Source organism: Cotesia typhae, unplaced genomic scaffold, assembly GCF_013202065.1.
Source record: "Cotesia typhae breed Kobodo isofemale line unplaced genomic scaffold, CoteBio_Ctyphae contig_123, whole genome shotgun sequence".
NCBI classification, from domain to species: Eukaryota; Metazoa; Arthropoda; class Insecta; order Hymenoptera; family Braconidae; genus Cotesia; species Cotesia typhae.
The window spans coordinates 2,744,541-2,758,266 of NW_027423715.1; the positions used below are offsets into that span (position 1 = coordinate 2,744,541).

Below are 13,726 nucleotides of genomic sequence, written 5' to 3' on the forward strand. Positions count from 1 at the left end.
TTTTTTTTTTTACATATTTTCATAACTAATCATTTTTTTATAAAATTAGAATTTTGTTAAATTTAAAAAAAGAGTACTGATAAATTTTAGGAAGATTTAAATTAACAAACAACTTTTGAATTAAAATTTTATTCATCAGATATTTGAATAAAACTACATAAAATAATTTAATTGACTTATAATTAAAATAAAAAAAAAAAAAAATTCTTACAAAGACTAAGCAAAAAATAATTACAAGTAAAAAAGCTTAAACACCATACATATAATTATTCAGAGCACATATATAAATACTGTGTTAGGCCAAATAATTATTCGTAAAATGATTAGTTAATTATTCCTGAGTAATGGCAGTTAATAATTAAGTAATAAGTATCACAAGCGTTATCAATTTTACTTGAATGTCACAAGCGCGAAAAATTCAATATTCTCATTAAATACATTTACATACACGCTAATTACTATTGTAATTTAATATTCTACTACATATTATTTTTTCTAGACAATTATTAAAAGACCTTATAAAAGTTTTATCATAAAGAAATTAATATTTACTTGTAAGTTTTTAATTTTGTGCTGGATTCTGTATAAGTTGATATTTTATCACAGTACGAGTAAACAGAAATTTGTTTTTAATATTAAAAATTACTATTATCATTTATTTTTTTTTTTTTTTTTTTTTTTTTTTTTTCATTTTAGCAGATATTAAAAATTTATTAAAATTTTTTTTTCTAAAAAACATTCACTTAAAAACATTACAGAAATATTTTAACTTAATTGTACAATTACAATAAATTAATTAGACCACAATAAAAAATAATTAATTACGCTTCATCAGAATTTTTTTCAACTTACGATCTAATTTTTTTATTTATTTTTTGATATTCAATATGAATCGTATTTTAAATTATTTAAATAAATTAATTTCAAATTTACTAACACAATTTTTCGACACACAAGTATGTTATAAATATCAGATTATATTGCTTCCTTAAATTGTTAAAAAAAAAAAAAAAAAAAAAAAAAAAAAAATTCGAATTTTCTAAGAATAAATAGAATCCCGGAAAAAATAGACTGGAAAAAATTTTAAAGTTGTGAAAAATTTTTTCCAGTCTATTTTTTCTGATTACCGAATAAATAGTACAAAATTTAAGTAAACCACACAGTAAAAAAAATACAAATACATGGCCAAAAATAGGTTCGACCTCACTTATAAATAATTACCAATAATTCGAAATAAATAAGTGATAAAAAAATTAATTTTACAATAAATACTCATATTTACTCGCAGTATTTTCCAAAACTGATAAATCGAGATTAACTATTTGCAATAACGGAGAAATTTCTTTAATATCTGAAGAATGAGCATTAGTCCCCCCAATAGTCATTTTAAGAATACTATTACTCTTACGTTTTCTCGTAACAGTAACAGCAACTTGAAGCGACTCGCTAGTGATTGAAGTCGCGGACAAATCAAGAGAAATTAAATTTGAAGCAGTGTTAATTAAATGAATAATACCTGAGTCGGTAATACCCTTGCAGCCCCAGCTGCTGAAGACTTTGAGGCTCTGAAGATTCGTGATGGCTTCATCAGTCATTTGGGAAACAAAATTAACTATCAAAGTTTCTAATTTATTGAGAGTTGTCAGCGGATTAATACCTCGATCAGTCACCGCCTGACAGCTGGTTAAATCCAAGAAGGTGAGTTGTTTGCAATTCTGCGACAAGTTAATCAAAAAATCATCGTTGACTGCGACGTTTTCTTTCAGACACAGTCTTTGTAGATTGACTAAATTTGTTAAATTGTTCAGCGAGTTTGCGGAGATCAGCGGGTGCGTGCCCATGAATTTTAGGTCCGTTATCGTTGTCTTGTTACCCACAGCCTCCAGTGTCGAGTCAGTGAGACACACGCACATATTGAGCGTCAGCGATTTCAAATTTGTGAGATGATTAATCGCAACGTCAAAGTGACTGGATAAGAGGGCTGTGCAGCGGGTCAGATGCAAGTCTTCAAGAACCTCCTGAGGTAGTGAAGTGAAGGATTTCCCGATTATATACTCATCACCTTCGACTGACAGATACTTTAATTTTTTGTTCACTCCGAAAAAGAGCGACAAGTCGCGCTCGCTGGGCCCTCGCAGTGTCTTCATCATAAATTTGGTGATATTCTGGCAGTGGGTCATCAAAGAATTTATTCCAGACTGCGACAGTGGGATGCTGGTTATATTTAGCGACTGCAAATTCGGACAGAGCTTCCCGACTATTGTCAGAGTGCTCGAACTCAATAAATGTGAGACTTGTGACAAGTCAAGGTGGGTAAGAAATTTTCCGCAGCGGATTAACACCTTGCGGAGCGTGCTTGTGTCCACCACTTGCACTCGGATTTTTGGTGACAGTCCCCATGAATTTTTTGACAAGTTTAAGGATTTTACTGCGTGCCAAGACTCGTGGCTCAATGTTTGCCAACGTTTGCACACTAAAAAAAATTTTTAATTATTCAAAATGTTGAAAATATATTTTTTTTTCATTTTTGTTAATTTTTTTTGTAAATAAAATTTGAAAAATTATTTTATTTTAAGTAAAAAATAATTTTTAATTACTCAAAATATTAAAAAAAATTTTTTAACAATTGTTAAAAATTTTTTTGGAAGTAAATTTAAAAAATTTATTTTATTTTAAGTAAAAAAAAAAAAAATTACCTCTTTCGACACGTATTCGATCAGCAATAGGCAAGTATAAAAATATTTCTCTTAAACAATCATCATTTAATTTACTCAACACCGAATCCGAGTTATCTGGCTCAGGCGTGGGAGCTTCAACAACAGTCTCAGGATCACTTTTATTATGTTTATTAGGAAACTTTTTCTGCTTCTCAACACTGTCTGGTTGGTGCCAAGAATCGGCAGCAGTCACCCGCAGGATTCGAGAGTGTAATTTTAATTCCATTCTATGAGCTGCCTGCCGGGCTCTTAAATAAAAAAATTATTCATTTTTATTCATGCAATTTTTAATCATTAATTTTTTTTTGTTAATTATAACTTACCGCACTGTACTTTCAACATCGGCATAAGTTATAAAGCCAAAGTGACTTCTACCATCAACTCTTTTCACATAACAAGCTTCTATTTTTCCGTAGGCACTAAATAGTTTTTCTAAATCTTTATTCGATGTCTAAAATAAAAAAATATATAATTCATATCCAATAAAATAAAAATTATTTATTTACAAAATTTTTAATGTTATTATTTTTTAAAAAATTATTCTCTTTTAATTATAAATAATTTTTAAATAAAAATTAAAGTAGAATTTTTTTTTATTAATAAATTTAATTAACTTACGCGTTCAGCCAAGTTACCGATAAATAATTTTCTTATTGGTACATTGTCCTCAGTCTTATCAGCAAAAAAAGGTTCAGCTTCATTGCTATTGAACGGTACTTCTGTAAAATTAAAAAAAAAAAACAATAAACGTAAATCAATTTTTAATGACAAAAATTAATTAAAATTGTATTTTCTACAAGTGGAATTTTTTCTTTTAATTTTTTTGTGATAAATTGAAACAAAAAAATATTTTTGAAAAATTGCACGTGTAATTTTTTTAATTTTTTGCATGTGAAATTTTTTTTAAAATAATTTTTCAATAAAATAAATTATTGAAATTTTTAAATTTCAGCTAACTTAATTTTTATTCATTTTTCAATAAAAAAAAAATTCTAAAAATTTTTAGATGTTGGCTAATTTAAAAAAAAAAATTAAAAAATAGTCGACTGCCAACTTAAATGCCATCTAATTTTATTTTTAATATTAGTAAGTAATAAATATAAATACCTCGTGATAATTCTTTAAATGTACTCCATATTCGCCGTAAAATATCATTTTCCATTGCAAGAATTTATTTCTCCAAATAAATAAGCAAAAATGAAATATTATCAATAATTTTGATTTAATAACTTTTGGAGGTGTTTGTTAGAATTAATTAATTATAAGTCACTGATATATATGTAAGACACCTGGGTGTTTCTTTGTTTTACTGTGAATATTACACTAGCACATGGAAATAAAAAAAAGTGTGCACTTAACAACTGATGTGACCAATACAGGCCTGGTCTAGCTGAGAATTAAATCTCAACACAAAAATCCTTTGTAATTTTAGAGTACTGAGTTTACTCAGCAGCAAATACTTTTACTACGCTAGCTCTACTAGCGCCACTTGAGATCGCCATCTTACCTTTCATTCATAAAAAGAATTAGGTCACTTTTACTTTCGTTTTTACTCTGAAGGTTACAGCGGGAGTTTTCCTTCTCGCGCGGTGCTGCCACCTGTACTAATAGTTCAAAGTTTTGAAAAGGGCGGGAAAATTTTTTAAATTCAAAATTTGTATTTTAGAAATTTTTTTTTCTTAAAAAAATTGAAAATAAAATTTCATTTATAAAAAACTTTGAAATAAAATAAAAAAAAAAAAAAAATGTTTTTTTAGTCTAATTTAATAAATGAATAAGAAAATTTTGCTTTAATGATTTTTTTATATTTATAATCACACTGTAGATAGTTTGGGTACTTTTAAAATAAATTAAAAAAATAATAGTGCTGTCACAGGATCATTTAAAAATAATTTAATGGACAAATGCGACGGAATAAATTTATAGAACCAAAAAACTATTAAAAACTCCTTCAAATAATATAGACATAGATAATATTTAATTTTTTATTTACAGATAACAATTTTTGATATTTTGATAATACTATTTTTTAATAATAAAGTTCTAAATTCTCCAATTCCTCAACTATATTCTTATAAAAATTTTAGTAAAGAAAATAAATAAAAATGTGGTAATTTTATTTGTTCCTTCCAGGTCGCTTACAATTTATCGCAGCCAAATAATACCGAATTCTATTTACGTATGATGCGCACGTTGTCGTATTCCAAGTTACAGCAAATTTGAACAAGATAAGGTTTATAAAATCCTTACTATTGATTTTTCACGTGAAACTTGCGATGGTTACAAAATTTTTAAAAATGCAAACTTTAGTTCGACGGATAATTTTATTTTTAGTACTTTGATTACTTTTTAAACTTATTAAACTTACTTATTTTTTTATAGTAGTCACTAAAAACTCGATGGTAATTTATTATTTTTAAAGAAAAAGTCCAGTTTATCCAGCAATTGAAGGAAGAATAATTAAATTTAATGAATTGATAAATTACTTGCAAAATTGTAATTTTAATCTTAATAATTATTATTTGAAATGATAAAAAAAAAAAAAATAGTGATTCATGATACACATTTGTATGAGAATAAATGAACTGTATTGATGAAAATAAAATGATAAAAAATAAAAATAAAGTAATAATTGAGGAAATGTGGGCAAGTGAACGATAGCAAGGTAGTCAACTAGAGTACAACATCAAATAAAAGACTTACACTTATTCATTGAAAATTATTGGGGTGAGATTGCCGGATGGTTCATCTCAAAAGAAGACCCCGAATGATACCAATTATGTCATCATCGGCACCGCGACCCCCAGTACCACTCGTCTGTTCGCTTCAGCTCGTTGACGACGCATTTTGTCATCGCCGTCAATTCCGCCCGCATGTAGTGAAGGCTTCTTCACTACCCTCGTTTTACTCTGTGACATAACATCCCGCAATGATTTATTTCTTCACAACGCCCCTGTTCCTGTTTAGCTCTTTTATTTATTTATTATACACTCTGTTGCTAAATACTTGTGGGATTTATTTTGAAATAGTTATTAAAATTACTGTTATTACTGAATTATGATAATAATAATCTAAATCAAAAGAAAATTTTCAGTAAAAATAATTATAAAGAAAAATTTATTAAATTTCTATAACAAATTAAATTATTAAAAAATTATTATTTATTTGTTTTAATATTTAAATTTTCTTTAGTTTAGAAATTCAAGAAAAAAAAATTACAATGAAAATAATTATAAAAAAAAATTACTTCTGCTATATTTTTATCCTTGTATGCGTAAAGTATAAATAAATGTTGGAATAAAATATCTAAAGACATAAAGAGATCATGTGAGGGCATGGAGTATGAAGAAAAAATAAAATATATAGACCAAATCACAGTTGGGGAAGATGGATAATCAAATAACCTGCACGCACCGTATAAATTATCAATCAGCATGCGATTGTGCAGTCCCAAAGGTTCCCGCCTCCTCGAGAGGGTTGCTACGTTGACATAGGGACATGTAGAAGAGACATATGGGGATGTTCCAGTGCTCCTGAGCATTGATAACGCCGGCTGACCTCGCGGAGTTCATCCTCCTTTTTATCTTTACGCGTAGGCCAGTGTGCTACTTGGTGTACTTTTCATTTGACATAATATAATAAAACATTGATAATATCTTCTTTATATCTCAGAGCTGGATTATTTACGTGACACGTGCTAAGCCATTGGTCTTTGACTTCACTAAACTAAACCAAATAATTCGTATGACTACTGATAGAATATTGCACGTGTTTAAAGCACATGCGTAACAATATTTTCCTTTTTATTTATTTATTCAATTAAGTACTTAAATTATTTTCAAGTAGTAAAAAATAATTTTTTTTTTTTGATAATAAAATTTTAAATAATTTAATTTTGTTTTAATTTTTGATTTTAAATTATTTTTAATTAATTTTTTTTTCTTAGTGTAATTAAAAAAAAAAAAAAAAAAAAAAGAAATTTATAAAAAATAATAGGATTTAAATATCTCAATAAATAAAAATACGTATGTATGATATTTTTGGCACGTTTCTAAAATCATTGAAGCGAATGCACACATTAAAAGATGCAGCCACGCGCCTAAATAAAAGATTGTGCGCTTACTTTTAATGCGGGTTTCCGACATAGCCGCAGGCAGTGTACAATTGTTCATCGAGCCGATATCTATCCGCAATTTAGACTTCTTGTATTTATACGGATTATATATTTGTAAATTTTCTCACGTTTGCAGACCAATGATTTTACATTTGTTTTTCACAAGAATAATTTTAATATTTCTCCAACAATAACGATAATAAAAATAAGGAAAATAAAAGTCATTTAGTCGTCGGTAATTTTATTTGAATTTTTTTATAAGAAATAATTAATATAGATTACTAAAAAAAAAATTCGTAAATAGCCTTAAGCGATTATTTAATAAGTTAGTTATTATAAATAAAAGAGCTACCGCACAGTAAAATCATCCGAGGCATATTTATTGTGATTTCGCCGTTGAGTATCTCGGTTATATGAGATATTAAATCATAACTTGCCGAGTGAATCCTTTTTGGTAGTTCTACAGTCTCTTATATTTTCATATATTTATGAACCACTCGACATATATAAGACTAATAATATAATACATAAAATTTTATAAGACTACTCTGAATTCTTGATACTACTTATATTTTTTTTTTTTTTTTTTTTACTTTAAGGATACATATATCTCGATTACAAGTTGCAGTAAATAAATTTTTAAATTCTTTTCAAATGGTCTGAGCGATTTTTTAAAATAATTTTATTTGTAAAAAAATTTTTATTTAATAATTAAAGATATACTAAACTTTATTAACAAAACTAATTTTTTCAGATAAATACAAGATTTTTTTTTTTATTCTCTCAATTATACAGATTATTTGTTTCAAAAGGATAATTTACAGGGTTTGTATAAGAATAACATTTGAACTAGTAATGAGATCCGTCAGAACTAGATAGAGAAAGCCGAGGGGGTTTTAGGGGTCCAAGATTATTGAATTACTTCGGAAACAGCCAAATGTAAAAGACCAACCGCCAGAGTCAAAGTTACTTGCAACTACGTGAAAATTAATCTGTTTTCTTGTTGGTGCAAATTGTACGTGCTAAGACTCTGAGACACCGATGTAAGGGTTTTGTATATGCGAGTTAAGCTCAGATAATGATAATGACAACCTGAGAAACGGACATAAGGCGTTTGTTAGTTTCCTACCCTAGGGATTGATTTAGATACAAATGGTAAACTCAAATCAAACCTTACTACCATTCATTTCCCCTCATTTTCATTGTATCACTCTATTCTCTATACACAAAAAATAAATTTCTTGCACCAAGAAAATTTCAAGGAAAACAAAATTTTTTTTGGAGCAAGAAAAAATTATTTTGTCTCAAGAAACTTTGACTTGATTCAAGAAATTTTCAATCTTCCTTGATATTTTCTTGAGCCAAAAAAATTTACACTCCAGTCAAGAATTTTTTTTTTTTTTTTATGAAAATTAATTTATTTAAAATTGTAAAAAAATATTTTTAGTGTCTAAAAAAAATTCTAAAATATCAAAATAAAAAAATTTTAAATTAAATGTCAACTTTTATAAATCGATCAACTTTTATATACATAAATATATATAGAATTTGAACGAGTCCAGTTGGTGGAATAATTTTTAGCTTGGATCTCACAAATCATTAATATGAAGATTCTTACAGAGGTTGGCGAAATCACACGAGGGTGGGCATTAGTCGCGGGGGACTCCCGTGGGTGCTGGACAAAATGAATAACTGCAAGGAAAAAAATATAAGAAAGAGATGGAGTAACTGAGGAATATATGTTATTTTTAATACATACAATAAAAATAATCCTTATGGTAGGAATAAGCGTGTCGTAGAAAGTGTTTAAAAGAGTGCCGGCGACATAAGTCATTTTTGGTTTAGTCCTTGGCTAAAATAATAAAAAATATTAAAAAATATTATATATAAAAGTTTGTCTCGCTTGTGAATAAAGGAGAGTAATATCTTATATTATGTGAGAGGAGCTTGCTTATAGAGACAAAAATAAAAAAAAATAGTCGAATATTTCTGGTGTGTCCCCCGAAAATCGAGAAACCTACGCAATACCAGCACAAGTATAGAGGAGACAGGTTCGGTATATTTTATCCACTGACTCTTGGAATAATATCTGGTATATAGTATCATTTATACCTCGGTAGTCACTTTTATACACCGCACACCAGTATTTATGTGTCGCCGCCTCGCCTAAGCATTTGATATATGAACTATCAAAAGTAAAAATCGGCCCAACTACTTCACACAATACTCTACGATACTTTTATTTTGATTCCTTCGTACTTTTTGTGGTAACATCGTTAATCGCTCCTCTCAGATGCTCTCGTGCATGTCAACTATCTTTGATAAATTTCTCCTGCATTTAATTTTTTTTTTTTCACATCAATGCATCATACCGAGTCCGTATTTAAACTGCAATTTTGAAAACTAGTTTCATTAATCTATATAATAAATAAAATAAGGAGAATTTTGCCTCGTGTATTTGTCGGAAAAAATGAGTTTTTTAAATAAAATTTTTCAATTAATATATCTTTATCGTAAATTGGGTTTGATATTTTAAATAATTAGAGAGAGTAAGGAAAATTTTTTGACGAGTATATTATTATTTTTAAAGGAATTTTTATAGTTTAATTTGGTGCTTTTTTAATGAAAATAAATTTAGCCGACATTTAAAAATTTTTAGAATTTTTTTTTATTGAAAAATTATTACAAAAAAAAATTAAAAAAAAATTTACACTTGAGCTAATATTTATATTAAAAATTAAATATAAACCTCCTATAAGTAAATTTGTACAATCAATTGGTAATCATGTATATCACGTATCACACATATATACAATATATATATATATATATATATATATATATATATATATATATATATATATATATATAAACTCGTTAGGAAAACACGAAACACAATTCATTTGTCGGTATATATTCCCATCTTGTCTTTATTAAATTTATGTAATAACGATAATGATAATTAAATTATCCAGTGTGATTTATTTGTGTGGAATTATCGTGCAACGCATATATATGATAGACTTTTGTTTGTAGAATAGTAAAGCGCCAAGTTACAAGTATTTTATCATGACTAAAATCTAGCCGGGAAATAAATTTAATTTGTCTTTTAGGTACTCTGTTTCATTTTCCTCACATTGATGATAATTTTAAGGGTGAGAAGCGTTCTTCAAGCTCGACTGCTTGATTCAGTTAGCACTTACCTCCGTGATTGCCGTTTGTAAGTCCTTTGCTATTTTCTTCTTCTTACCATTTTATCAATTTTTGTGCGCTTAAGATTTTTCTAAATAAAAAATTTAATTTATTACTTATTAATCTTTATTATAATTATAATTAAAAAAAAATATACTCTTCATTTAAAATAAATAAATTTCTGAAGTAATTAAAAAAAAGTACATAAAATATCAAGTACAAAGGGTCATTTTTTTAATCTTGGATAATTTTCCCAGTCAACAAAAAAATTATGTACATATCTTCACAACATTTAGCAATCAACTATGCAAACGATCTCTATAACGTGACAGAAGCGGCTACTATCAGCTTTTTTGCTCATAAATGTTTTCACGTGAAATATATCTCGAGACAAAATGTATGTTTGCTTGTATATAATAACAGAGTGCGCTTTGCTGCTCACAAAGTAACTAATTTTTTTTTTTTTTTTTTTTTTTCCAGTGCTCCTTGATTATAATTACTAGGTTGTAAAAAACTCTGTGTGTAATACGGACATGATTGTAGAACGAATAAACAGATATTAAGATGTAATAAAGATTTATATAGTTAATAGCAGGATATAATCAAAGGATTTATAGATGAAATTGTTGTTCGGAGAAATATAAAAAGTATTTTATTTTAATAAAAAATTTAACTTTCATTCAAGGAAAAAATATTAAAAATTGGTGTAATAATAATAATCTATATTATTAAAATTTTATTTATTTTTAAAATAAAAATTAAAAATTTTAAATAACGGATCTTTGAGAGTTTAAAAGTTCTTCAACTCATTGGCCAGTCAAATACGATCAGACACCGATCGTAATATAAAATATATTAATATACGTAAGTATTTAATATAGAAAGTGTTAAATGATGCAGTCAAAGAATCAAGTAGCCAATATGATGGATAGATGAAAGTATAAATCACCAGGTAAGATGCATTCCGATCGACGATCCATTTATAAAACGTATATATAGTACAAGATAATATTAACTTCCCAACATAACAAGTGTTTGAAATTTTTCTATAGTCTTCTTATTATTATTCTTCATCATTTCTTGTTCAATCATAATATCTCATTTTTATTATTTTATTTTATTCTAGTCCGTTGGTGATTGATACGCCCACATTGTAATATTTTGGTGATCAATAACGTATATCCGAATGCGTTAGCACCCAAGACACGGCTATTATTCACCGTCACCAGTGAATAAATAATTTACATCGTCATACTAGCACCATTACATGATCCTCAAGTTATTCACATGTGTAAAAGTATTTATATTTGTATATTACATCAATAATATATTTTTCATTCACACTTTTTTTATAAATTTTTAATAAATCAAAAGAAAAAAAATTAAAAAATAAAATTATTTGTTGACAGGGCTAAAAAATAATTCAAATAATTATTTTTAGAATAAAATTAGGACGAAGATAGCGGCATAAAAAAATCTATAAAACCGATCATAAAATAGTCTCAGAGGTGGCCTTGTCCTGATTTTAGATTTACATGCATTAAAAGATTATTACAATATTAATAAGACATTTTAATAGGTATTCATTTAACTAAATCTTATGTGATTGATATTTATTTTCATTCTGTTCTAAGGATACCAGTTTAAATTATTGTTAAAGCCTTTCAATAAATCATATTATTTAATATATGTTTATTTATGAATTTTAGCAATATATATTTTAATATTTTTATTAACTTATTTAGTTGTCGAAATTTTACGAAGCTATTAAAAATAAAATAATTATTTTGTGCACAAGTAAAGCCGATATAGTGAGCTGCTTCAAGGACTTAAATTTATAATATGCCGCGGGAGAGAGAATTAAAGAGATTTATATAGTAAATGTGGAGAAAATTTAGTTTATCATTTTTAAATTTAAATACAGCAATTAAAATATGGTAAATAGCTACTTAATATCACGCGTATGACATGGGTTAGTTGCTGTATATTTTATGTTTAACATGAGATCACCGCCTACTGATGATCGTTGTTGATTCGATATTTAATTTATAGTCGTCTGTCGACGCGACGTTCTTCATCTATAAATTTTTATATGTGTGTTTTATGAATGAGAAAGGAATATTTTTAAATTAAGTAACTTAAAATCGATTTTTTTTTTTTTTTTAATGGTAAGCATTTTTATTTTTGCTGTTAAAAAATTTTATTTCACAAATTTTGCATCAGATATATTAATTACTCATAGGAAAAAATTTTTTTGATTTATTTTAGAGATTATTTTGTCTAAAAAAAAATTTTTTTTTTTGTCCAAAAAAATGCATAAAATTATAATAGATATACTTACAAATATTTTTTATGTAACCATCAATACAATAAATGTAATTGATACAATCTCGATAAAAACGAGCGTAAACTGACAATAGAAATCGACGATAATAATTAACAATAAATAAACCTCAATCTCTATGAATAAATTTTGCGGTAGCACAAATGATAAGATATATCTGATGATATCTAAGATAAAAAAAAAAAAAATTAATGTCCGAATTAAGTAAATACGACCCCAGTAATTTTTGGTGGTTACTCAGGCGTAATAATTTTCGGTCATGATCTCGGTGTACAGTTGGATGGTAATGTCGCTTGCGAGGACAAAAGAAGTAGGAAGTAAAGAGGGTGCAAGTCCTGGTTCTGAGTCGTGAAAAAGGCTGCCACAATACTACACTAGATTTACTGTCGCTTCATTTTATTCACCCTATATAGACACATATACTTATACTATTGCATAAAAGGATCGATCAGGACCCCCATCGAATAAGAACAAGACCAGCGGGATACTAATTGTGGTGGCGATCCTACGTGAGATCTTCTAGCGGGTTAATATTCGCCTCATCGGATCTTTCATTTCAATTGTTAAAATTTAAATAAATATCACAAATTTTTTGCGACGCATTATTTTTTTTCCCTCAATTTATGTATTAAAAAAAATTTTTAAATGCTTTTTTTTTGAAAATTTTATCTTCTAAAAAATAATTATCAATTTTACTCTTTGGGCTAGAATTTTAATTTTAAAAAATAATTTTATCCATCGGAATAAAATTATTGTCAATTATTTTAAAACCAAAAATTTTTTTTCTATAAAAAAAAATTTGTATCTTGAAATAAAAATTTTTTACAACAAAATCCAAGGATCCACGCATGTAATCACCAATATAAACCTTGAAAAAAATGTGCTACGATTTATCAAACTGTTAGGTGGTAGATATCTACTTTCAACAAGCACGTGACAAATCTTCATCAATTTATCTAAAGTTCCGTTGCGTAGGACTAAAAAATTACAAAAAATTCTCAACAATATATCAGAGCCGAGGAATTTTAAATAAACACGGTAACATATTAATTTAAGAAAGTAGAAACAAATTTGTTAGTGTTTAGGAAGGTGTTAGAATACATGTAAAGGCTATCTAGAAATAAATTTGTCGATAAACGTGAAGATAAAATGGATGCTTTTAAATAAAAACCAGGTGGTCAGTGAAACTTTCAAGTCGCGCGCGCTCCTCACAACGAGGGGTAACCTAACGTCTTAAAAATAGCCCCCCAACTGAGAATAATTCTGTTATTTTATTTTTATTTTATTCACGCACGCCCTCCTATGGTTTTACCTCTTCATCTTACGCACTATCCAACAGAATGCGTTATCAGTTTCTTT

General features: G+C 27.2%; 1 protein-coding gene across 1 annotated transcript; it reads right to left on the minus strand.

The window, feature by feature from the left end:
• Nucleotides 1-1,001: 1,001 nt before the first annotated feature.
• LOC141533899 (putative RNA-binding protein EEED8.10) lies at nt 1,002-4,195 on the minus strand. The gene is made up of 5 exons (XM_074252996.1): nt 3,825-4,195; nt 3,336-3,436; nt 3,041-3,168; nt 2,697-2,965; nt 1,002-2,473 (listed from the first exon to the last, which is right to left on the minus strand). Exons 1-5 carry the CDS (start codon nt 3,877-3,879, stop codon nt 1,260-1,262), a joined length of 1,767 nt encoding a protein of 588 aa, XP_074109097.1. The 5' UTR covers nt 3,880-4,195; the 3' UTR covers nt 1,002-1,259.
• Nucleotides 4,196-13,726: the final 9,531 nt, after the last annotated feature.

Bases quoted from the DNA above. Each gene is read 5' to 3' on its own strand.
- LOC141533899 (XM_074252996.1), bottom strand. From the start codon at position 3,879: ATGGAAAATGATATTTTACGGCGAATATGGAGTACATTTAAAGAATTA. The intron at 3,169-3,335 runs GTAAGTTAATTA...TTTTTATTTTAG, and splicing joins TCGGTAACTTGGCTGAACGC to ACATCGAATAAAGATTTAGA. The intron at 2,474-2,696 runs GTAATTTTTTTT...AATTTTTTTTAG, and splicing joins TCGAATACGTGTCGAAAGAG to TGTGCAAACGTTGGCAAACA.